Source organism: Squalius cephalus (genome assembly GCF_949319135.1).
Source record: "Squalius cephalus genome assembly, chromosome: 15".
In the NCBI taxonomy this organism is placed as follows: domain Eukaryota; kingdom Metazoa; phylum Chordata; class Actinopteri; order Cypriniformes; family Leuciscidae; genus Squalius; species Squalius cephalus.
The window spans coordinates 9,426,585-9,452,517 of record NC_137136.1 but is presented as its reverse complement, the minus strand read 5'-3'; the positions used below and the strand labels follow the sequence as shown (position 1 = coordinate 9,452,517).

General features: G+C 36.8%; 2 protein-coding genes across 6 annotated transcripts; one reads left to right on the top strand and one right to left on the bottom strand.

Annotated features, from left to right (window-relative positions):
• Positions 1 to 501: 501 nt before the first annotated feature.
• On the bottom strand, positions 502 to 11,887 carry ebag9 (estrogen receptor binding site associated antigen 9). Of its 2 annotated transcripts, none has more exons than XM_079893886.1 (7): positions 10,118 to 10,401; positions 9,571 to 9,667; positions 9,105 to 9,180; positions 7,026 to 7,184; positions 5,458 to 5,565; positions 5,176 to 5,267; positions 502 to 2,726 (listed from the first exon to the last, which is right to left on the bottom strand). In XM_079893886.1, the coding sequence occupies exons 2-7, from the start codon at positions 9,651 to 9,653 to the stop codon at positions 2,609 to 2,611; spliced, it is 636 nt and encodes a 211-aa protein (XP_079750012.1). In that variant the 5' UTR covers positions 9,654 to 9,667; positions 10,118 to 10,401; the 3' UTR covers positions 502 to 2,608. The 2 variants fall into 2 exon arrangements, with proteins under 2 accessions (XP_079750012.1, XP_079750013.1); XM_079893887.1 differs by lacking the exon at positions 10,118 to 10,401 and adding an exon at positions 11,815 to 11,887 and having other exon boundaries at positions 921 to 2,726.
• Positions 11,643 to 25,617, top strand: zdhhc3a (zDHHC palmitoyltransferase 3a). 4 transcript variants are annotated; one of them, XM_079893874.1, is made up of 7 exons: positions 11,643 to 11,783; positions 13,220 to 13,539; positions 14,875 to 14,999; positions 15,378 to 15,474; positions 15,747 to 15,828; positions 17,518 to 17,648; positions 23,836 to 24,065. In XM_079893874.1, exons 2-7 carry the CDS (start codon positions 13,240 to 13,242, stop codon positions 24,055 to 24,057), a joined length of 957 nt encoding a protein of 318 aa, XP_079750000.1. In that variant the 5' UTR covers positions 11,643 to 11,783; positions 13,220 to 13,239; the 3' UTR covers positions 24,058 to 24,065. The 4 variants fall into 4 exon arrangements, with proteins under 4 accessions (XP_079750000.1, XP_079750002.1, XP_079749999.1 ...); XM_079893876.1 differs by lacking the exon at positions 23,836 to 24,065 and adding an exon at positions 20,033 to 23,828 and having other exon boundaries at positions 11,645 to 11,783; XM_079893873.1 differs by having other exon boundaries at positions 11,719 to 11,913; positions 23,836 to 25,617.
• The last annotated feature ends 316 nt before the right edge of the window (positions 25,618 to 25,933 follow it).

The window sequence follows — 25,933 nt, the reverse complement described above, 5'->3', positions numbered from 1 at the left end:
ACACACACACACACACACACACACACACACACACACACACACACACACACACACACACACATACATGTCTGGTTCACTATCTTTGAGGGGACTCTCTATAGACGTAATCATTTTTATACTGTACAAACTGTATATTCTATCCCCTTACACTAACCCTACCCCTAAACCTACCCATCACAGAAAACATTTTTACATTTTCAAAAAAACTCATTCTGTATGATTTATAACCTTGTTTCCTCATGGGGACCTCAATTTAAGTCCCCACGGTGACACGAGTCCACATGAGTCTGTGTGCATTCAGGTTGAAGTCCCCAACGGGATAGAAACACACACACACACACACACACACACACGTTAGGTTTCCATGCTTTTGGGGACATTCTGTAGATGTAATGATTTTTACACTAACCCTACCCCTAAAGCTACTCATCACAGAAAACTTTCTGCATTTTTACATTTTCAAAAAAGATAATTCTTAATGATTTACAGGAAAACAATATCCCTGGGCCACAGCAAGGTCAAAATTTACTGGTATTACTAAATTTGTGGTGACATTTGGTCCCCATAATATAGAGAATACAAAGACACACACAAAATGCACTGCTACATTCAGAAGCTGAGACCAATCATTACAGCAAGTGTGGAGCCCTGGGCTGCCTGAAGAACACACAGTAAATCTGTTACCAGATGGGACTTGACTGTTGCATAACATGCAGCCCCACATGCATGAAGTGTCAAGACTAAGCAAATGCTTGCTGTGATGTACTCTTAGCCCAGTCAGACACTACAAACAGCTTTTAGATATGTTCCAGACTAAGCAATGAGGATGTTATGCATCGTAAAAGATAACAGTGTTAACATGCTTTTGTTGCAGTGTTTTACACTCTCTCTTGATGCATTTTTAGTGCATAAGATCTTCGAACAGTGTTTATATACATTTTATTTAATGAGCATGATCCAGAAGTCTTGATTACAAAGACAAAGTCGTGGGAAACCCAAGACAGGTGTGATGAAGATGCGCATAGCTGCAGAAGACAGCATGTAATGTATAATTCAGTCATAGTTTCTTTTCCTCTCTCCGTGTAAGTGGGTCAGGCTGTGGGAGGATTGGTCGACCGGGGGGGGCGTTGCTGAGGCAGATGGGATTATGACATCACATTCTCAGAGCTGGAATATTCCACCCATCCGGACAATGCGTCTGACCTTGAATATCATAAATGATGACAGCTTCATGATGCTGTTTACAGTTTAACAGTCTGGGTACAAACAGACCAAATAAAGTCTTCTATTGCTGATTATGTAAAAAAAAAAACAAAAAAAAAACATCATCTTTATCATAGCACAATGAGCATGTTTCAAGTTGTTGTTCTTTTACGAGGAAATGAGAGAAGATTCGGAAATCCTTCGGATACAAATAAACCATTGAACAGACATCCAAATGTTTATTGCAGCTAAGGCTGGACAGTGCAAAAGTGTAAAAACAACTTAAAAAGGCATGAGCAAGCATGAGGGGGAAGCATAAATGATAAAAAAAAATCGATTTTATTCAGTTTTTCATTGTTTATCTGTACCTGTGGCTCTCATGGCTTCACGTTCCTTAAAAATCATAGCATGCAGAGGTTAATTTCAGCACCATCATCATCATCCTCATTGTGTCAAAAAACACGATCAATTTATATATTTTTAAGAGATGGGAAATTCTTTAATAAAGACTGAAATTCCCTTAAAATGTTTATCTGTGAATGCTAATGCTCTTCTCAGTAACAGTGTCTTACTAAAGATAAAAGATGGTTTGGTTGCCAATTCGGATATTTAAAAATTTCAGCGTTTCCATGACGACCAACCCACATCCTCTTAAAAGCGCTCTCATCAAGTCTCAGTACATACTGTACATCTCTTCTCTCCATTCCCTCTGACAATTATTAACTCTATACACAGATGACCCAAATCATTTTTGTCTTTATAAAAATCAAGATCAAAATATAAGGTCTTGAAAGATTATTCACAATTATCAGGTAAACGGAATGGTAAAGATTAGATAGCCAGCTAAATAGAATGTGGAGAGCAGAAACTCAAGGTTGCATAAATTTGTTGATTTTTTTGAAATACTGAGATCACTCATTTCTGGTGAGGTCCAGTGTTTAAAGCACAGTTACAAGACTTTGATGAAGAAAAACAGGTGGGGAAAAAAGCAACAAAAAAAAAACAGAAAAGAAAACCCCCAGCAAAATGTAAAAACCAAAAGGAACGGAATTCCTCATCTAAAATTATTCTGGACAAAATCGTTCAAGTGTTATAAATACTGACAGAAAAAAAAAGTATATTTTTCTTTCATCGAGCGCACAGTAAGAACAGTCATAACTGAAAGGAAAGATTGTTTTGTGCTGATTTCTGTCCAATGCAACAACAACAACAAAAAACACAAAGAGACACGCACGCACACACACACACACACACACAAATTCTCCCAGGACGGCCGATGGACAAAAAAAAAAAAAAATATCCGAAAGTGTTGAAGACAGCAATGTAGAGGGCAGGACAAAAGGTAAAATGTAATATGAACAGTTGTTTGGCTGTTGTTTTGAGTGTCCGGGGCGCTGTATTAATGTTATGAAAGTTTGACAGCGATCTTCTGCTCTTTTTTCATCATTCTCTGTGCCTCTTTCTCAATTTTCTTCCTCTGCTGCTCCATGGCCCGTCTCTCTCTCTCAGCCAACTTCTGCTGCCTGAGTTCAGGATAGACAGAGACAGATCATTGTTAATTGACATGTTGATTTCAGTGTAATTGAGGGGGAAAACACTCAACAATCATGACCGTTCAAATATGATGTGATTTGATTTATCAGAGTAAAGCTTAATCAAGGACTGGCACAATGCAGTGCAGATTGAACTCATCTGTGCTTGTACAATGACACCTAGTGGACAAAAACAAACAGAAAACCACCAAATTCTCCCTCAGAGTAAATTATGTGTTATTGCCAGGCACACACAGAACCTGCTCAGCTGATTTCTAAAGAACTGAATCTTCTGACAAGACATGTGCGATATACAGTAATACAACCCCAACACGCATGAGCAAAATGGCAGAACGGCTGAATGAAAACGCACGTTCACTCTCTGACAGCAGATGGCGCTTAAGGAACAGCAGAAAGCAGTCGTGAGCAAAGCCGCCGCGCTACTTTCTGTTTCTGAACGATATTTAAATGTTTTAAACAGCCATTCAGATTTTTGTATTCACTATGGTGTTATCACAGCTTAAACGTTCTTTTACATTTTAACCTGGACTAAAACATGCCCTAGATATTGATTGAAAATGTTCTGCTTCTCATTATTGTTAATTCTCTAGTAAACATGAACTAACGATGAAAAATACTTGTAAAGCATTATCTAAGCTAATTTCAACTTTTGCTAATACTTTAAAATTAAAAGTTGTATCAGTTAATATTATTTAACGGATTTCAGAGTTCGTTTTGTTATAAGAAAAGTTAGTCTGTTAATCTGTTACTTAGGAGGTTAAACATTGGTTCAAACATTGTACCCTGAAGGAGGTGCCGTGTATCAGCATGACAATGCAGCAATACACACAGCAAGACTTGTGACAGAATGGTTTGATGAACATGAAAGTGAAGTTGAACATCTCCCATGGCCTGCACAGTCACCAGATCTAAATATTTTTGAGCCACCACTGTTTTGGAGGAGTCAGAAAACGTTTTCCTCCACCAGCATCAAGTATTGACCTGGCCTCTGTTCTGGAAGAGGAATGGCTCAGAATCCCTCTGGCCACTGTACAGGACTTACATACACTCACCTAAAGGATTATTAGGAACACCATACCATACTAATACTGTGTTTGACCCCCTTTCGCCTTCAGAACTGCCTTAATTCTACGTGGCATTGATTCAACAAGGTGCTGAAAGCATTCTTTAGAAATGTTGGCCCATATTGATAGGATAGCATCTTGCAGTTGATGGAGATTTGTGGGATGCACATCCAGGGCACGAAGCTCCCGTTCCACCACATCCCAAAGATGCTCTATTGGGTTGAGATCTGGTGACTGTGGGGGCCATTTTAGTACAGTGAACTCATTGTCATGTTCAAGAAACCAATTTGAAATGATTTGAGCTTTGTGACATGGTGCATTATCCTGCTGGAAGTAGCCATCAGAGGATGGGTACATGGTGGTCATAAAGGGATGGACATGGTCAGAAACAATGCTCAGGTAGGCCGTGGCATTTAAACGATGCCCAATTGGCACTAAGGGGCCTAAAGTGTGCCAAGAAAACATCCCCCACACCATTACACCACCACCACCAGCCTGCACAGTGGTAACAAGGCATGATGGATCCATGTTCTCATTCTGTTTACGCCAAATTCTGACTCTACCATCTGAATGTCTCAACAGAAATCGAGACTCATCAGACCAGGCAACATTTTTCCAGTCTTCAACTGTCCAATTTTGGTGAGCTTGTGCAAATTGTAGCCTCTTTTTCCTATTTGTAGTGGAGATGAGTGGTACCCGGTGGGGTCTTCTGCTGTTGTAGCCCATCCGCCTCAAGGTTGTGCATGTTGTGGCTTTACAAATGCTTTCCTGCATACCTCGGTTGTAACGAGTGGTTATTTCAGTCAAAGTTGCTCTTCGATCAGCTTGAATCAGTTGGCCCATTCTCCTCTGACCTCTAGCATCAACAAGGCATTTTCGCCCACAGGACTGCCGCATACTGGATGTTTTTCCCTTTTCACACCATTCTTTGTAAGCCCTAGAAATGGTTGTGCGTGAAAATCCCAGTAACTGAGCAGATTGTGAAATACTCAGACCGGCCCGTCTGGCACCAACAACCATGCCACGCTCAAAATTGCTTAAATCACCTTTCTTTCCCATTCTGACATTCAGTTTGGAGTTGAGGAGATTGTCTTGACCAGGACCACACCCCTAAATGCATTGAAGTAACTGCCAGGTGATTGGTTGATTAGATAATTGCATTAATGAGAAATTGAACAGGTGTTCCTTTAGGTGAGTGTATGTCATTGCAAATTGATGCTATATTGGCTGCAAAAGAAGGCCCTACACCATACTAATAAATGATTGGGGTCTAAAACCAGGTGTTGCAGTTTCATTGTCCAACCCTGTATATAAAATTTTGGAACACCTCATAGTCTGCTGGTAATGCACCTCACCTTAGCACTTCTTCTGCATCCCAGGATGCCTCTGCCTCATCCTCCCAGGCATTGGTGTTCTCCTGCCAGGTGTCCAGGTCCCCCAGCTCCGCCTGCAGCCCACAGACAGTGTTTTGTGAATGTTGTACAATTTGGTCCAACAAATAAAATGCGATGTGCGTTGATGGAGTGTGTTGCAGTCAGATAAAGAATTATTCTCCATAAATTCTCTCTCTCTGATCTAGAGTGTTAACTGGTCTCACAATAATCGTGTGATTAACATTGTTACTTTGTATTACTCACAGAGGGCTGGATGAAGGACATGTCCTGAGTGGCGGCTAGTCGGCTGGAGAAACCCGAGGAGCTGTCCGGCATAGAGAAATTCAGAGGTTCCCTTTTCTTCAAGACAATCTGGAAAAAGAGCAGAAAAAATGTATATACACTACATTATCAATAATAATACAGTTTAGACCATTTTTGTGGTCTATAACATAATAAAAAAATTATTAGTATCAATGTTGAAAACAGTTGTGCTGTTTTTGTGGAAAACCATGACACATTCCTCTGGATACTATGATGAATAGAAAGTTCAAAAGAACAACATTTATTTGAAATTGAAATCTTTTGTAACACTATAAAAGTTTTTTTTTTTTTTTTATCTTTTGAACAGTAGTGTATATATTACACAAAAATGGGATTGAGAAGGTCAGCACTACCACTGGACCAGGGCTACAACATTTGCCCTGCTTTTCATCACTGTTAGTCACAAAACCACAAGATTTTCTTGAATTTCTTCCATTAAAGGGGGGGTGAAATGCTATTTCATGCATACTGAGTTTTTTACACTGGTAAAGAGTTGGATTCCCATGCTAAACATGGACAAAGTTTCAAAAACTAAGTTTCAAAAACTAAGGTACGTTTGAAGGAGTATTTTTGTTCCAAAAATACTCCTTCCGGTTTGTCACAAGTTTCGGAAAGTTTTTTTCGAGTATGGCTCTGTCTTACGTAAGATAGAGCGGAATTTCCTTATATGGGTCCTAAGGGCACTTCTCCGGTAAGATCGCGGTCGCGCGCGCACGCTTAGACCAGAGAGAGAGAGTGAAAGCAGTTCGCCATCAAAGCGCCCTGCCCGGCTTTTGGGAAGTCAATGTCACCAAAGAAGTGTGTTTTTGGTTGCCAGGGCAAGACAACCCTGCACAGATTCCCAAAGAACCCAGCGTTAAGGAACCCGTGGATGGAGTTTGTTTTCCTGAGCATAAACGGAGTTGTGTGTAAGACTGTTGTTCCCTGCATTTCGACGATGATTGTTTTATGAACAAAGCCCATATCGACGGATTTGCAGATCGTCTAATGCTTAAGGATCGAGCAGTCACAATGATAAAGGTTCGCGGTCGTGCGTTGGAACGGTGAGTAAAACTGTTGAACAAATGTCTCTGTGTGTTAGCTCGGCGCGTTAGCACAGCTAAGTTAAGCTTCGCCCACACGGCCCGCCCCCAGCCGCTCGGTTTTTTCCGGAAAGACTCGGTACAGCCAATCTTTCAATTAAAAATATAATAAAACAAAAGACTTTTTGGAGATATGAAGGATGCAATATTACTCTATAGGTACTCAAGATTAACAGGAGATTGAGTGAAAATGAGCATTTCACCCCCCCTTTAAACTATAAAAGTCTCTTTATTTCAACAGGTTTTAATTTCCACTTGCCCTAACTAATAAAAAAACAAATGTTAAAAAAAATTTATCTGTTGATCATTATTGTTTTAGAGAGAAAGCAAAAGAAAGACATTTCCTAGGACAGAAAAGAAAACGTATGACAATGAAATGGCAGCAGATGTAGCAGGAAATGAAGCAGGCCCAAATATTGAACCTACTTTTTGTGTTTTCCTGATAGTGGGAGTCATGTCTTTGAAATAGTCCGGCTCTTCCTCTTCAGCTTCATTCTGTGGAGGTGGAACTATCCCGTTGCCACCTTCAATTTTGATACTCGTGGGAGCTTCCTCATCCCATGAGCTCCACTCCTCAATCTCCGGCTATTTTAATCATACAACAAACAAATTAAGTTAAGTGACATGTGAAGGCCAAGTATGGTAACCCATACTTGGAATTTGTCCTCTGCATTTAAGCCATCCAAGTGCGCGCACATTAAGAGTAGTGAGTAGTGAACAGACACTGCAAACAGTGGACACACACCAGGAGCAGTGGGCAGACATTTTGCTGTGGCGTCCGGGGAGTGATTGGGGGTTAGGTGTCTTGCTCAAGGACACATCAGTCATTGCTGGTATTGAGAATCGAACCCACAAGTGGTTACCAGTCTGACTCTCTAACTATTCGGTCACAACTGCTCCCAAATATTCACTTATTTAATCAAGCAGAAGTCAATACTAGTAAACAGTTATCTTTCCAGTTTTATTTAATTTATTTATTTAAATTTATGCATACAAATAATCAGTAGAAAAAAAAAATGTAAGTCAAGTAAGTGACTTCACATCACCACTGTCCATATGATACAAAAGTTGTGTTCCTAACTTTATCTGGACAATAACTTTATTCTAGAGCTGCTATAAAGCCAAAACACTTTACTTTAGTTTCCTATTATCATTGTAAAGCTTCTTTGGAACAATCTACATTGTTAAAAGCGCTATATAAATGAAGATGACTTGACTTGCAAATGATGCACTATCATTATACACTTCTACACTATAATTATGCACTGACCATGTAGTGTATGAGTTTTATATGGTTATTTTGTCATTCAACATCAGAGTCTGATAGCCCCTCCCCCTTCGCTACGTAATTAAAGCTGTGACAGTTCATGTTGCCATCATTACACACTTAATTTTTTCGGTTAATTAAGTGCATCATGTGGGTATTTAAAGCGTGCTTTAGAAATTTCAGTGTGAACACACTACTCACACTATTTATACCACAAAACGGCATAAAATAGTGCACAAGTATGCATAATATAAAAATATTAGAGCTGCATGATTCTGGATAAATTAAGAACCACAATTTTTTTGTTTAAAATAGAGATCACAACTCTCACTCCCACGGTTCTGAATAGACAACTAAACAAAATAACCTGTAATTTACGAGAGGTTCTTCTGACAAAAAGTTAATTGCTAGTCTTTTTTAACTGGGTTGAATGAATGATACAATGACTCACTCATAAATACTTCACTTGTTGCATTGCTGTATGTTTCAGCGTTTTTGAATGAATCTCTTGAATGAATGATTCAATGACTAATACATTTTTTAACAGTCACTTGTCGCCATCTACTGGTGTAACAATGTAATGATACAATCTTTCTTTGAAGTGTCAAGTCACTTTCAAAAGGTGATTTACTCTATTTTGATCGCTACCAAAGACATCATTGTTTATATCCGAACTATAAACTTTTATCTCGTCTACTTGTGATGATGTCTTTTTATTATTTTAATTTCTTCTATGTAAAGCACTTTGAATTGCCATTGTGTATGAAATGTGCTATATAAATAAACTTGCCTTGCCTTGCCTTGATAATATGAATTGTTGTAACACAGAAATAATGATACTGTGTGGTTGAAAAGACTGTTTATGAAGCTGTTTCATAATTTTACATTGACAGCTACTCTCTCTGGCTCAGAATGCAGATTTGAATGTTCCGCTGTGATCGTTGTCATTTAGGAATAAGATTACATGGGTGTTTGAATCGAGATTGCAATCTTTTAACGATAAGTTTTGCAGCTCTAAAAATATACAAGCATATATATTTTTTAATGTTTTTGGAAAAAGTATGCTCACCATGGCATCATCATTTCATATTGAAATTGAAATATAACAATACATTTTTAGATGGATAGAAAGTTTTTTTGTAACAATGTAAAAATCTTCACTGTCACTTTTGATCAATTTAATGTTGCTTTGCCATACTGTAAATAACGTTTTTTCTTACAACCTATTTTTCTCTGACCTGCTTTGGTGAAGAATAATCAACTGTGGTCGGGAGGGTGATCTGATCCCCACTCAGTTTGCGTGACCTTCCAGTCCTACGTTGACAAAAGACAACAGTCAAAACAGTGTAGCAGAGAAACTCATTACCACAGCATCACTTCTGTAAGAGACACACTCTAGATCCTCGTTCAAATAACAGTTGCCCTAAGGTTTCAGATTGACAATCTACAAGATAAATCTGCAAACAATTCAACTAAATAAATTAAGGTTACACTTTTTTTAAGGTGTCCGTGTTACAGTGTAATTATATATTAAACTACTGAGTAATAATAAACTACATGTACTTACTATAAGATTAGGGTTAAGATTAGGGTGCAGTTTAGGGTTAGTTGCATGTAATTTTTGCACTATCTATAGTAATTACTATAGTAACTAAATGTAACAAGGACACCTTAAAATAAAGTGTTACCGAAATGTATACCCACCTGCAAATCAGTCTTTTCACGAATGAAAGGATATATGCCAAGCAGGTGCATATTTTAAAAAGGCGAAACTGTGTGATGGCCATGTTGTGAGTGGTATCTGAAGAGAAAAAGAGAACACAGAGGGAAATAGGGATGTATTAAGTCATAATTTCAAAGTAGAAACATATCAAGTTAAAAATAAATTAGACAAACAACATTGGCAATCCAGACATATGGATTATATGATGGCACTGAAAGAATCCATGTCCAAGTCCTTGGACACATATGTTATTTGCAGGATTTGCAAATATTCTGTTCCTAGGTTTAAAAACTAATATGATCCATGCATTATATCATGCAATTTTGTTTCATCCATTTTGCCATATTGACCTTTACCAGAAACAATCAAGGAAGCAAGTGAACTGCAATAGCAATTGCTAATGTTAGCTATAGCCAGCTAACTGAACAACTATGTTGCCTAACGAGGTTACTTCGCTTTAGTTTACATCCACAGGTCTTATATGGGTAAATGAATGATAAAATGGTGCAGATCCATCTAGTTACTCACCCGACAGGTCAATTAAAGAGAGTTGATATAGGTAGAATCATAGCACGGGGCTAGCAGTCTGATGCAAATACAACACTTGATCTGTGCAGACGGGACGAACAGGGAGATTAGTGTGTTTTGGCAAAGAAAGAGTTTAGGAGAGCAGAACCATCATGAATAGCGGCTGTCAAGACGGTCAATCTCATCCATATTACTCTGATGCAGGCAGCCATCGTCTCTTCATTGTACCACCTCACGTCACACCAACAGGGAACTGGTCTGGAGTCCGTGCCGTGGGTTGCCAGGTTGGTCGCATAAAGTAATTTCCCTGGGTTAAAACTTGTAATCATTTTTTTGGGGATCAGCAAAAGACCAAAATACACTATTTGTACTGGAAAATGTTGTTTTTGCACAAGAAAGAAATACACACCTGTTCATACTGGTTCTGTATGTGTGCTCTAGACCAGTGATATAAACGCAAAAATAATTAACCAGGGTTCTTTTGAACGAATACTTAGTCACGTTATTCTTTCAGAGAAACTGAAATATTAAATAAAATTACAATTTCAAATAAAATCATCTGTATGGTTTTGTCAAACACTATAATTTTGCTTAACAACGTGGTTTAGAATGCAACCTGGCAACCCGCATGTTAGGCTCTTTTGCGCAAATTTTAAGGGACGCTTTAAATTTTCAGCTATAAGAGTCCATGCTTGAAAATGTACTTTTTTCTTTGTTTTAAAAAAAAATATATAAAAAAAAAAAAAATCGAAACATCATTAATCAAATCTATCTATCTTTCTATCTATCTATCTATCTATCTATCTATCTATCTATCTATCTATCTATCTATCTATCTATCTATCTATCTATCTATCTATCTATCGCACAATTATTAGCATCAGTTCTAAATTAGCGATTAAATTGAACTAAATTGATTTATTTATTTATGTTACAAATATATTATGTTATATTTAGGATACACAGAATCAAACGATGTTTTTCATGACTCTTCTAGCTGGCTCTGTTTAGGTTTCACAGAAATAATGCAATGCATTATCAACGGCCCACATAATATTTTACTCAATATACTGAGTCGATTTAATATACACAAATGAACTAAGAGGCTAGAATGGCTACCAGCAGTCTTAACATATGAGCGGAAATATGAAGCTAACTCTATTTGGCGTGTGTGGTTTATCTAGCGATACCACGAGGAATCTGTTACTTTTCTCTCCGCTGGACAGGACGAACCAATCACAGTCGTTTGTGATGACTTAAAGGGCTACATTAAAAAGTCATTTTACAATACGTTATGGAGATGTTATGCATTTGTGCATCTGATTACATTTTTTATGAAGTAACAGTTTTAAAGGATTATAATTGTATTAGTACAACATATATCCAATAGTATAAAAACAACCAGAGATTTGAATGCGGGTCAATCGGACAGTCTGCGTTCAGAGCCTCGAAGCGCCCCCTAATAAAATAACTCAAGTTTCAGTCTCTTTGCCAACGCCTAGCAGTCCAATGATTCATTTTCTGGAAGTGGTTTCCATTTCGGATCGTGATCCAGTTGCGCCTCCAGTGAAAGCAAGGGAGGTGTGGCTATCAGTTTCTCCAGTGAAGGGAGGAGCTGGCACCGCACAAAAATGCAGCATTTCACCAGCCTCTGTGCATTAATCGGGTAAACCACTTTTTATTGTGTTAAAACTAACCTGGAACATGTTCCCCTGTTAGTGTGATCCATGCATCATTGGATCTTCTCGGCCTTGGTTGGGCGAGCAAACGCGAGGAGCGCCAATGTCGCCAAATATGTGAGTATCGCCATGGCCAGGTAACGCAGGTTTCTACACACAGCTGGCTGATTGATTTCAGTGTTGTTCAATCAATATCGTGTTATTATTAACTGCCATTAATATTCCAATGAGATGTAAGTAAATGATAAACAGTGCGCTTTGGATGCTGTATGTTATTGCTGATGTCTTGGCAGTTGGCACAGTCAGTGCGTAATTTACGCCATTGTGTTACTATGTCCTGTTTCAGCTGCTTTGGCTTGTTAAACCATATTTTGGGCTGATTATTGAGGTTGATTTTGAAACGCATAATGATAATGCTAAAAAAATGTCTGGCACTCTTGAACAGTGCTTGACTAGAGTCTCATTATGGACTCAAGTAGATAGGAATGTAATCAGTAGGCAGAAAAGTTGGATGTAGTATTGATTTCTGGGCCATAACAGGGGGGAAAAAAGACTGGGACTACAGTGTGTCCTCTACTGACATTGTTGGTTCTGCTCAAGTGACTTTATCAGTCAGACTGCAGCTCCCATACTGCTGTGTCCACTAAATATGACCTTCTGTGTCTCCTAAACCAGTGGATCTCAAGCTTCTTGACTCCAAGTCCACCAATTATCAAAGACAATAGTTCAATTAAATAAAAAAAACAAGTTATCTTTGGTACTTTTCAAACTTTATTTACAGAAACTGTTTAAACGATTAAATGAAATATTAATAAATCATTCAAATGATTAAATTCCAGAATTAGGGCCTAAATGTTAATTACTAAATGACTCCAGGCTTTCATTTTACTTTTACACTAATTTTGACTTTTCTAGTAATTTGTGATGACATGGTTTTAAAATTATTTTTTCTCACAAATAGCAATTTCCACTCCAATAAATGTTTTAGCGCTTGACATAACTAGAACAATTTTATTCATTAAAATCATCCATCCTTCCATCCATCCATCATTTTATTAATTTGACTCTTCCATGTTTAGAAATCACACTTTTTATATATGAGGTTTTCCAGGTCTGGGAATTCTGGTTCTTACATAAAAATGACAGTTGTTGAGTGAATGATTTAAATAAGAAATATCATTTCTTTTTGACTTTCATTTTAGCTTATTTTAATGCTTGTTTTGTCTTATTTTAAATAATTTTAATTCATATTGCGGTTGCTTTGGACGTTTTCTGTGATCTACTGTCCTCACACGTCTATACTTCTGCTAACCATTTGGTTTTGTGTGTTTTGTGAACTAAAAATAGATTGTGCACAAACTTTTGCTATGAAATTAGACTGTTTAATCCAACTTTGACTCCTTTTTCCCCTTCATCCCGACAGGATGGCATCTCTGTGGTAGGATGAGAAGTCCAGTGCCGCGCTTCAGGGACGTCGAGAGGCAGGCCGGTGGCCAGCAGCCCGCACAGTGTCTTCCTCCCTGTCATGAGCGACAGAACAACATGTGGTTCATCAGAGATGCCTGCGGCATCGTTTGTGCGATCATCACCTGGTTTCTTGTCTTCTTTGCTGAGTTCGTCGTGTTGTTCCTCATGCTGATTCCATCGAAGAACCTCACCTACAGCCTGGTGAACGGCACCCTGTTCAATAGCCTGGCCTTCCTCGCCTTGGCGTCTCATTTCAGAGCCATGTGCACAGACCCGGTGGGTTTGACTTACAGCAATAAATGCATGCTTTCATAGTGCCTTTCGGTTGGGGAGACAACATCCCCATTATGAGGGAATATTATACAGTATATAGGGGGAATTATTATAGCACTATATATTGCTAATAATAATATAATTTAATTTATACACTTGACACTTATGTATATATTATTTTTAATAAAAATGGTATGTTTATTTTATTATTATTAATGGTTTAATAATAATTAAAATGTTAATTATAATATTAACATATTAAAAATGCAACATAACATTAATGTTTATGGTAAGGGGTGTTACATTTCCGACACACGCTCTAATCGGTAGACCAATCACAACAGACTGGAAAAAAATGCTGCAACAATGTAAATTATAAGAAAATGTTTTTTGAACATCATGTAAACATAGACCCCGTAAACAGAATAATTAACATGTAAATGAGCATAAAAGAGGCCCACAACAACTCATTTTACAACCTAGATATAAAATTAAAAGTTATTTGAATTCAGTCGGTGTCAAAACTTTACACAGCAGAATAAAAATACTGGACATAAATGTCATCACTGTAGCATTGTTGCAATTTAAAGGGATAGTTCACCCAAAAACTCATCCTCATGTTGTTCCAAGCCCGTAAGACTTCCGTTCATCTTCGGAACACAAATCAAGATCTTTTTGATGTAATCTGAGAGCTTTCTGTCCCTCTTTAGACAGCTACGCAACTGACACTTCAAGAAGTTCATAAAGAGATCGTAAAGCTAATCCATATGAATTGAGTGGTTTAGTCCAACATTTTCCTAAGAGACTCCATCACTTTATATGATGAACAGATTAAATTTAGGCTTTTATGCACACATAAACATTCATCAACGCACACATCAGTTGTGGTAAACGGAAGCTCAGGCATGTTCAGTTGACGTGCGAGAACCAATAAGCTTCATTCTCGTGTGTTACGCAGCGCGTTTGAGCTTCAACAAGAACCAGTGAGGTTCATTCTTGTGTGTCTTCAGAAAATTTGGACTATACCGCTCAATTCATATGGATTAGTTTTACGATCTCTTTATTAACTTTTTGTAGCGTCAAAGTGTCAGTTGCGTAGGTTGTCTATGGAGGAACAGAATGCTCTCAGATTTCATCAAAAAGATCTACATTTGTGTTCCGAAGAACTTAAGAACGAAAGACTTATGGGTTTGGAACGACATGAGGGTGAGTAAATAATGATAGAATTTTCATTTTTGAATGAGATCTGTGTGATGTCTGCCCCCAGTCTCCCCTAAATCTTCAGCAGGGTGTCATAAACTATTAAAATGTTACTGAAGTTTCCTGATGCTTTCTTAGGGAGCTGTGCCAAAGGGCAACGCCACTAAGGAGTACATTGAGAGCTTGCAGTTGAAGCCAGGCCAGGTGGTTTACAAATGTCCCAAGTGCAGCAGTATCAAGCCGGATAGAGCTCACCACTGCAGGTGAGAGAGGAACATCCATCCATCCATCCATCCATCCATCCATCCATCCATCCATCCATCCATCCATCCATCCATCCATCCATCCATCCATCCATCCATCCATCCATCCATCCATCCATCCATCCATCCATCCATCCATCCATCCATCCATCCATCCATCCATCCATCCATCCATCCATCCATCCATCCATCCATCCATCCATCCATCCATCCATCCATCCATCCATCCATCCATCCATCCATCCATCCATCCATCCATCCATCCATCCATCCATCCATCCATCCATCCATCCATCCAAGTGACTTTCATCTCTTTTCTTTCTCCAAGTGACTTTCATCTCTTTTCTTTCTCCACCCTTCCTTTCAAACTCATTTTAGTGTTTGCAAGCGCTGTATACGGAAGATGGATCATCATTGCCCTTGGGTAAACAATTGTGTCGGGGAAAATAACCAGAAGTACTTTGTGCTTTTCACAGTAAGTACTAAAAAAAGTCTCATCCTGCACACTTCTAAAAATACTACAAACAGTGTTGTGTTAGCCACAGGTTGTAAAGATTCAGAAGTAGTCTTGGACTTTCTGATATAAGATTTTAATTACTCCGCTCTGAATTTGGTAGTATGAATAATATTAATTTGATTGTAATTATTTCACTAAGAATTTAATTGTATATTTTATTTCATATTTCATTCAGATTCTTTGAAACCAGCACTAAAAACATATAATGTTGATGCTGATGTGTTTTCCAGATGTACATTTGCCTGATTTCTCTGCATACCTTGGTCATGGTGGTCTTTCATTTTCTCTACTGCTTTGAAGATGACTGGACAAGTAAGTGAGAAAAGCAGGTTATTGTTAGCAAGACCAATAACTTGACCCCCAGTGACCTCTAGATGACAGGGTTAGATGACAAGCATGCAATTTAGAATGTTGTCTACTGGGAAAAAGAAGTCAAACCTCTGCAAACCATAAGTACTTCTTAAAGCGACAGTACACCCAAATATCAAAATTCTGTCATTTAATCACCCTCATTCCAAATGTGTTTTTATTTCCAGTACATTGTGATTAATATACTGGTCATTTTTTAATTCGCTTACAATGTAAACAACGGTTTTAATATCCAAAAAGGATGCAAAAGCACCATAAATGTATTATAAAAGTAGACCATAGTCTATGTGCTTGGAGAAGTTGATCCTTTGGTGTGAGAACAAAAAAAGTGCTCCTATGCCAGGCAAGCAATATAATGCAAATGTAATGTAATGCCACTTTTGTTGGTACTAAAGAGTGGTCAAAGGGCAGGTAATGAAGGAGGGGAAGTGATATACATAAGCAAATGTTGAAAGCTAGATTCAAACTCAGATTGCACAGATGAGCGCCACGGCTCGATGTGTTTGAGGACGTGTGCTAGCCTCCCTACCACAGCTCCAGTGACACTTTTATATGACATTTTAATTCAACATTGGAATTTTTTTTTAACCTGTGTTTAATGTTGAGAGTGTGTGCTGGTGAATATACTCTCAGCACTATTGGGAGGTTTTTTGAAAATCACTCTGTTCAAATGATTTCATCATCACAACCATTTTAAAAATTGGGACCAGTAAAATTTTAAGTTGTCATTTTTATTAATCAAGGATTCATTAAAATTAACAAATTGATCAATAGTGACAGTAAAGACTTTTACACTGTTGCAAAATAAATAAATACATTTCAAGTAAATGCTGTTCTTTTGAACTTTCCATTCATCAAAGAATCCTAAAAGAATTATCACTGTTTCCACAATCAGCACAACTGCCATACACAAAAAATTAACAATACACAACATCCAGCCATTACATCTAATTTGATTATTCTGTATATTGCTTAAATTGCTTTTGGTGTTCTATAACGACGACGAGATGGTAATAATTCAAAAACATGATTCAAGGGGTGTGTTGTGTCTCGTTATAGTCAAAGCTTGTCTCTGAACAGCAATTTCATATAATTGATGGACTGACTTTAGCTTGGATCCTGTGATTTTATCTTCTACTCTTGTAATTCTGTTTAATTTGACTTTATTCACAGATGTAACTCGTCCGAACCACACAGTTATGTTATACCCTAAAACACTCTCGATCAAACTAATATAAACTCTTTGCAGAACAACCTGACTTCTCTGAATATTCTCTCAATTTCCTTAGCAAGAATAGCCTTTGATTTGCTTTCTTACAGATAAGATCCACATTATCAGAGAAATTCATATATGCCAAACAGTGTAATCAGTGTTTTCAGACTGGTCACCTGAATGTTGCTAACCTAGCTTAGCTAAAAGATAAAACCTCTTAACCCATGTTCTAATGTTTAGATTCTTCCAACCGTGTTTTGTCCCAGTTTGCACATGCAAATCTAGATGCGTTGCCAGATATCCATGCCCGCTAACCCTCTTCTTTCCTTCTAGTTACAAATAATTTAGAGATGTGTTAGTAAATTGTATAGCTTGTGTTAATGCCGTGTGTGTGTGTTCCCTCTCCCTCTTGACCCAAGAGTGCAGTTCCTTCTCCCCTCCAGCCACTGTCATCCTCCTCATCCTCCTGTGCTTTGAGGCCCTCCTCTTCCTCATCTTCACCTCTGTGATGTTTGGCACCCAAATCCATTCCATCTGCACAGATGAGACGGTAAGAGATGGCTTCTTTAGGCAGTGGGCGAATGTGGTGGAGGTAGTGCTTGTGGCCTGATATGTGCTGTTATTTTTAGGTTAATGTGTGGACAGTTTTACCTAAAATGCTATTGTGCTTGAAGTGAAATGTAACACATATACAAGAAGTATAAGTAGGTCATTATGTATTGAATAGTAGTGCTAACATACATTCATGCTGGTTATTTGTTATGTACCATCCCTTGCTAGTAGAGCTGCATGATTCTGGATAAATTAAGAATCATGATTTATTGTTTTGTTTTTTTAAATAGAGATTACGATTCTGAATAGACAACTAAACAAAATAGCATTTCATTTAATAGAGGTTCTGAAAAAAAGATAGGATCATTTAGGAATAAAATCGCGTGGGTGCTTCAATCATTTAATGATTAATCGTGCAGCTCTATTTGCTAGTTATTATTAAAATATACTGTGTATTGGTGACATGATATAAGATCTGACATATGAGTCCAAATGGTCCAGTGCTGTGGACAACATACTTGCACGACACATGATCTTGTGAATTTCTAGCAACTGACCTGGAAAATACCACCCACATATATTCTTGTGCTAAAGATGCAACTAGATTCTTTAAAATGTATTTTAAGGAGGATGCTATTTGACACTGCCATCAGATTCTCTTTGATGGACTACAATGGTGTGTATGTATATACTGTTCACTAGATGCCTTTGATAATTGCAGGTGTTTAGCATCTGCTCAGAATATCATACAATCATACTACTTGTGTACTATTTCTGCAGTATATACTCTACCGTTCAATTTTTTGTAATGCTTTTATTCAGCAAGGGTGCATTAAATGAGTCAAAATGACAGTAAAGACATTAGCATTGATTAGAAGTTTTTTTTAATTTGAATTAGAAAATTGTGTTAAAAAGAATCTTTAAAAAATGTATCATGGTTTCCACAAAAAATATTAAGCAGCACAACTGTTTTCAACATTGATAATAATAAGAAATGTTTCTTGCGCACCAAATCAGTATATTAGAATGATTCTGATGGATCATGTGACAGTTAAAGGGATAATTCACCCTAAAATGAAAATTAAGTCATGAATGAATTACCCTGGTGTTGTTCTAATGCCGTATTCCCTTATTTCTTTTATAGACCACAAAAGGAGAATTTGTATAAAAAAATAAAACAATAAAAATAAAAAAAGTCTCCCTCGCTCTCGTACATATACAGTAATAGTGACCAGCATCCAGCTTTGTTCTGTTAGATTTCTGATGGATCATGTGACACTTGGATCATGTGATCATGTTAGCACAGCATGTCACTCCGTCTCCCCAGAAAAAGCACACAAGTGAGAAATCAAGACTAACAAAAGCGCAACACGCATACTATACATGTACCTTCTTCTTTGAGGTGAATATATCCGTTGTGTTCGTCGTAACAAGAAGTTATCGCATTCACATCATCAGACAAACGGAGTTCCAGTCTGGAGAGATATAACTCATTGAAGAAAGTACACAGATACTTTTTGGGGGATTTCTAGGCATTGTTTCGTGTTGCGTTTTTGCTAATATTGATTTTGAATTTGAATTTATATATTTATTCTTAAATTTTTACTACTATGTTTCTGTTATATTTTGTGCACTGGAAGCTACCATGGTAAATTCCTTGTGTGTTTGTGTAAGCACACTTGGCAAAAAAGCTCTTTCTGATACTGATACTGATTCTGATTTCTGATTCTGAAAATTCAGCTTTGCCAGCACAGGAATAATTTAAATCTTAATATATTAAAATAGAAAACAGTTATTTTAAATTATAATGATATTTCACAATATTATAGTTTTTACTGCTTTTTGATTAAACAACATACAAAACATTACAAAATCATACCGACCCCAAACTTTTGAATGGTAGTGTATATTGTGTGCAGTAAGCAAATTTCCCACAATGCAATGCGTTCAACTTGATCTTCCTTTCTCAGATTGATGAATGAACTAAAATGATTGCATTTTTTATATAAAAAAAAAAATTAACAAAAATATTTCCAAGAATAATACTAGATTTTAGTATTATTAGAACCATCAAAATAGAATTGTAGCATACTACATTTTGAAATGCATACAATTACGTAATGCATTGTTTCACAATCTTTTTATAAAATAAGTGGGAAGTATGCAGTGTACAGTATACTGCACTGAACTAAGCAGTATGCTAGTATTTTATTCTGAACATAAACTTATCGGCATGATTTTTCATTATGAAAATCACTATTATCTCATCTAAGATGAAAATATGGTTACAGTTCTGTTTTATGGAATGGGTCAGTTGTTCTTTTCCTCTTTTGTTTTGTAATATTCACACACTCTGAAGTCTCGGTTATCTCTTGTTTTTAGGGCATAGAGCAGTTGAAAAAGGAAGAGAGAAGATGGGCTAAAAAAACAAAATGGATGAACATGAAGGCGGTATTCGGACACCCCTTCTCGATAGCATGGTTTAGCCCGTTTTCCACACCCGAACACGGGAAAGCCGACCCCTACCAGTATGTGGTCTGAGCTCAGGAAGCTTTAAGCTAGAGACTCGAGTGCACTTGGACTGCCCTTAAAGAGCGTCTTTTAATTAATCCGGACTTGAGCGGAGCATTTACCAGTGAGACTAAATCACCTTCATCTTCCTTTGTTTTTCAGGGAACAAATCATTGCATATCCATTTATTCTTGCCTCTATTTATTTGAATTAAAAACAGAAAGTGGAAGCTTCATGTCATACTCTCAAGCATCTCTGCCTAGCTACACTGAAATAAAGATGAATCGTGCAGATTATAGAAGCCAATTTATGCTAATATAATCCCTATTGTAATCTTTTCAGAATGTTGCTAAAATGATAAACTACTTTCTGAAATACCTTCTTTTAATTCCTTATACATATCTACGATATAAAACCCATGTTCTTTCCTGGTTAACGGCATAAGAGCACTGACAACCATTCACTAAAAAATATTATTATTCTTGCAGATTCAGGACATTTTTAAAGGGCCATTTACACCAAGGATGAAATGGTACCATAGATACCATAACAATATCTATAACTATAAAGTTTTAATAATCATTGTAATCAGGGCTTGACATTAACTTTTTTTCTCACCAGCCACTGTGGCTAGTTGTTTTCCAAAGTTATTAGCCACTCAGCATTTTCACTGGCCACTATTTTGACATCGATTCCATGGGTAAAACTGACATATAAATATTTTTGATATTATTTCATAATTTGACAGCAGGCTGCTGACGCACAGATCCATTATACTGTTACACATGCGTTCTTTTTATCAACGGTTTACGTTCATTTAAAACATAACTGACTGTGTTTACGTGAATACTCACCAAGACATTTTGACATTATTTTATGTGTATTTGACTGTTTAAGTGCAATAAGCAGCGGAAAAGAACTCAATTTAGTACTGAGAGACGGCTTTATATGCACGCACTTTGAGTGTGAGCACAAAATCTGCGGGAATGAGTAAAATTATGCGCAATACGCGCAATCCCACACCAAAATTCAAGCCCTGTAACAGCAACAATATTCATCCGGAGCAAATGAAACGAATGAGTGAGGGGATGCGGGTTCGTGTGTCAACTCGCTGTCGGAGAGATAGAGAGCGAGAAAAGCGCAGCTAGTATTGTGTATCTATTCTGCGAAAATGAGTATTGGAAGCGTTTCAGATATTTAAGTATCGATATGCATCGAAAAATATATATTTTTGACAACACTACATTGCACTTGGTTTATTTCAGATGCCTTTTTAAAAGACTACAGTTTAAAAATGGATTTATTATATGTAAAATTCAACCCACCAAAGTGGCTAGTAGGAGTGACTGCATTACACGCCAACGCCATTGATGAAATGTGTTAATTTCAAGCCCTGATTGTAATACTAGGAGAATAGGGAAGTCTACACCACAACTGCTGCATAATTATAATGACATAGAGGAACAATATTGTTGGAATCACTTTCAGAATTTTTTTGCAACAACAGCCAATCAGAAACCACATGATTTTAAGGAGCTCAAAAATTTAAAGCGGCAGATGATCTACCTGCTATGCGCACTTATAATAAACAGAGAATTATCATTTGTTGGTGTGGGTGCCAATATAATTATTGTTATGGTTCTTGGTGTGATCAGGCCTTAAAGCGGTAGTTCGCTAAAAAATGAAAATTCGGTCATCATTTACTCACCCTCATGTCGTTCAAAACCCATAAGACTTTCGTTCATCTTCGGAACACAAATTAAGATCTTTCAAATGAAATCTGAGAGATTCATGTCCCTCCATTGACCCAAAACTCTGATGCTTCAAAACGTAAAAGAAATCCAACTGAATCGATTGCTTTTTATTTTACAATCTCTTTATGAATATTTTGAACTGTCAGGGTTTTGGGTCAATGGACTTTCGAAGATTAACTCTTTTGGGTTTGTATGGAAAAACATGAGATAACAGCATTTACATTTTTAGGTGAACTATCCGTTGAATGTGGGTTACAGACTTTGGCTTTATAAAAAAAAAAATATAGGAAATTTAATAGGGGTGTAAATATTTGTTCTGACAAAGCTTGGATTCTAAATGATTCTTCACTAAATGATGCAGTCATGACATCTGATCACAATTTGGTTCGATTACTTTTGATTTTTTTGATTGGAATAACTTTGAAAATGGTAATAAACAGAAATGTAACTAAAGGGACGGTTCATACTGTAGTTGAATATTGACAAAGTGATCCAACAGTTTTTGCATTCACATGTATTGTACAACAGAATTGAACATGATTGGATATTATTAAATAATAAATTCCATAACCAGTGCATTTTCAGATCATTTTTACACCCCTAAACCATAACAGTGAAAATAATTTCATTGGAATAATTATTTTATAAATGTACAGACTCTGCATTGAGATATTATACATAACATTTTGAGTGATAACAGCACTTATGGTACTCCATTACAGAACAGAATTGCTGATTTACTTGGTATGTTTCCATAAACCTGGTTTGCAGAAATGTATAAGAAAGAAACAGGCTTAAGAAATTGTGGGAATTTGACCATAAGATCAACTACATTTATATACAGTATACGAAGAATTTTAATATGTTCTATGGCATATCACATGAAAGATAAATTGTGTTTTCGACAACTTTATTGATTCACCATTGTTGCCATTGTTTTGGTTAATTGCATATATTTTACATTTTATTAATATACATTTTTGTTATGATGAACGGATGATATGTGCTTGAACTTTTAAGTATGTATGAAAAAGACAATCATTCTGTTCTTCTTTGTCAAATGGTGAATTAAAAACCTGAAACACTTGGTCATTAGTGCTTAATGTAACAACGTATCGCTTTTAAAGTGTCTGAGTTTGGATTTCTGAAAAGTCTAAAATTGTATTACAGTAAATTCAGCAGCTGAAATTCTATTCGCATTGCAAAATCACTGTGTTGTAATCTCTCAAATGGTCTAAATGTTTTCAAGTTTGCTTGGTCTGTATCTTCCTGTCCACTTCCTCTCTGTCTTTAACACTAACCTAGTTTCCCCAAACAGTCTTTGTAAATTTCTTTTTATTCTTTCGTGTCATCTTATGAATGGTTCCCTTGCTCAGAAATATCCAGCCTTTGTGGTTTTGGGAATTAAAATGAATCTAAAAACAACTAATTATATTTAGTATTAAATCAGGCTGATGTCCCTGTTTGATTGGTGTGATGGAGGTAAGCTTTGATTGCTATCGCTATAAAGGCCGTTCAAACATTCAATGTGCCTTTTGCCTGATCGCATGCTTAAAATAGTCTGTTTTTCTTTTTCTTTAGATACACGCTTTGGATTGTGAAGGCATGCTGCATGCTTCATGTGTTTTCGATTTCTTTTTTTTTTTTTTTTCTTCTTCTTAAAGTGACAGTTGAACCATTTCTTCCAGTTGGGTTATCTCTCATTAAAGATTACACACGCAGGCGCATGAGTAAAATAAATCACTTCCCATTCCTTCTTTTTTTAACCATGGTGGTAACCATTTGCTTTCCTTTTCCGTTCACTTAATGGAATGTAAGTTTTTTTTGGCACTATGGATGTTGTTTTCCATGCATATATGGATTATAATTATCTTTCAACAGACACAGAATCACAGATGTGTTGTTTTTTTCTTTTTGCAGGGTATTGAAAAGTTGAAGCGTGAAGACCCTACATGGGAGAAGACTCCATCCTGGGAAGCTATAAAGTCAGCTTTCGGAGGTCCTCTTTCTGTGGCCTGGTTGAGCCCTTTCACAGATCTCTCGTGCCAGAAAGATGCTTCTGCTCCTGTTCCCATGTTCCCACAGGGTGAGATCATTGAGGAAGATGTGATTGAAATTCCTTTGGAGCCTTCTTCGATGTAAAGGTGTTTGCTGCTTAATTCCTGATGACTGAAATGGCACAATTGGACTTGCAAAGAGACTACTGTGAATATTTGAATTTTACTTCTTCTTTTTGTTTACCTCTGGAAACAGCATTTATGTACTGTACCAACGTGCCTTAAAACAGTATTTACAACCAAAAATGCATCTCACTCTTTTTAAGAGAAACTTGTGTCATGCATAGAGAGATGTGACTCTGTCATTAGCTCATTAACATGTACTTCATTATACAAGCTGTTCCTGGAGCAGTAATGTCTACACTCCTGGGCAAAAACAAAAAAATGGCTAAACTAAGCTTTTAATTGTTTTAACCACAAGTTATTGGTCAGGATATTAGCAAGATTTAAGCAAATGCACTACTTAAAACGCAGGAAAAACATCAAAGAGAGAGTGAAGTTTTTGATAGGAATATGGGAAGTTGTGTGTGGAGTGATGGATCACAATGAAACACGAGTCACATGGTGGTGCTCCAAAGTCCTGTCTTCGAAAATCTGCTGAGAAATCTAATAATAAATGCATCTCTACCACAGTGAAGAAAGAGGTGTCATGGTGTGGGGAGCCTTTTTAGCTGCTGGTATTAGTGAGCAGCTTCACTGTGAAAAGGCATTTAATGCTTTGGAGTACAGGAGAATATTGCAGAATGGCTTGCTTCCCACAATTGAAAAGTTGATATCTAAAGAGGTATGATCAGATGTTATTTTCGACAATGCTCTTGTTGCAAAGACAACCAAGAAGTGGCTTGAGAACAAGTCCATCAGGCTCATGTTTTGGCCTGGTCAGAGTCCAGATTTAAACCCTATAGTGAATATTTGGTCTCACGTTAAACTCAAATGAACTGGGAGAATTTTTTCAACTACTCATGAACTGTTTGAGCCATTAACATTAAGCAGAACAACACACAGACTCTTCTTCCTGTAAAAAGCTGTCCGTAAGTTTACCCACATGGCTTAAACATTTAAAGAAAACTGAGGGAAAGGCTATTCCTTGCCAAGTTATTTTATCTACAGTGTTTGTGCAATTCTTGCTAATTTCCTGACCAGTGAATTATTTGTGATTTAAAATGGTTAAGACCATTAAAAGACCACTAAATATTTTGCCATTTTTGGTTGGACCTTTTTTTTTTTTTTGCCCGGGAGTTTATAATTTTAGTTTTGGTTAAAAGAAATTTGTAATAAGTAACTGAAAGATATCTTTTTTCCTATAGGACCTTTTTAAGATGTATCATCACAGTTAAAAAAATTTATATTATATCTCTAATGTTGCCTTAATGTACTACAAGACTCTTAAAATGGCCTGACATTGAAACAGGCATAAACCCATGAATATGCAAATTCTGGTGCAGTATTTGATCATATAAACTTATGGTGCTTATTTGTAGACCTGTTAAGACTTTTCCATAATTGTCAAAAATGCATATCAGATTTACCATCCCAGGATCTGATTGATATATTTCTTATTTTTATTGTTCTATGTCATATCTTTCTTTTTCATTGTATTTACAACCTTTTAAAACAAATTAAAAAAATACTTGTGCATCTTTCCATTACGGACTTGTTGTTTGTTATGTTTTGGATTTTTTCCATTACCTGATGTTTCTCATGGCTGACTTGGTAGTACCAAGTCAATTTTCAGATGTGATTTCTGAGCAGAACACATTGTAATGGCCAACTGTGCTCAACAGATGCTGCTTTTGTGGTTGGGTTTAAAATAGAGTCTAGGTCAGTGGTTTGCTCAAAATGACACACAATAGAAGAACTTTTCATTTTAAAATACATGTGGATTTTTTTAAAAGCATATTTTGCTTATCAGGTGATATTTAATCCAAATATAATTTATATGAATTAAAACAGTGTAATGT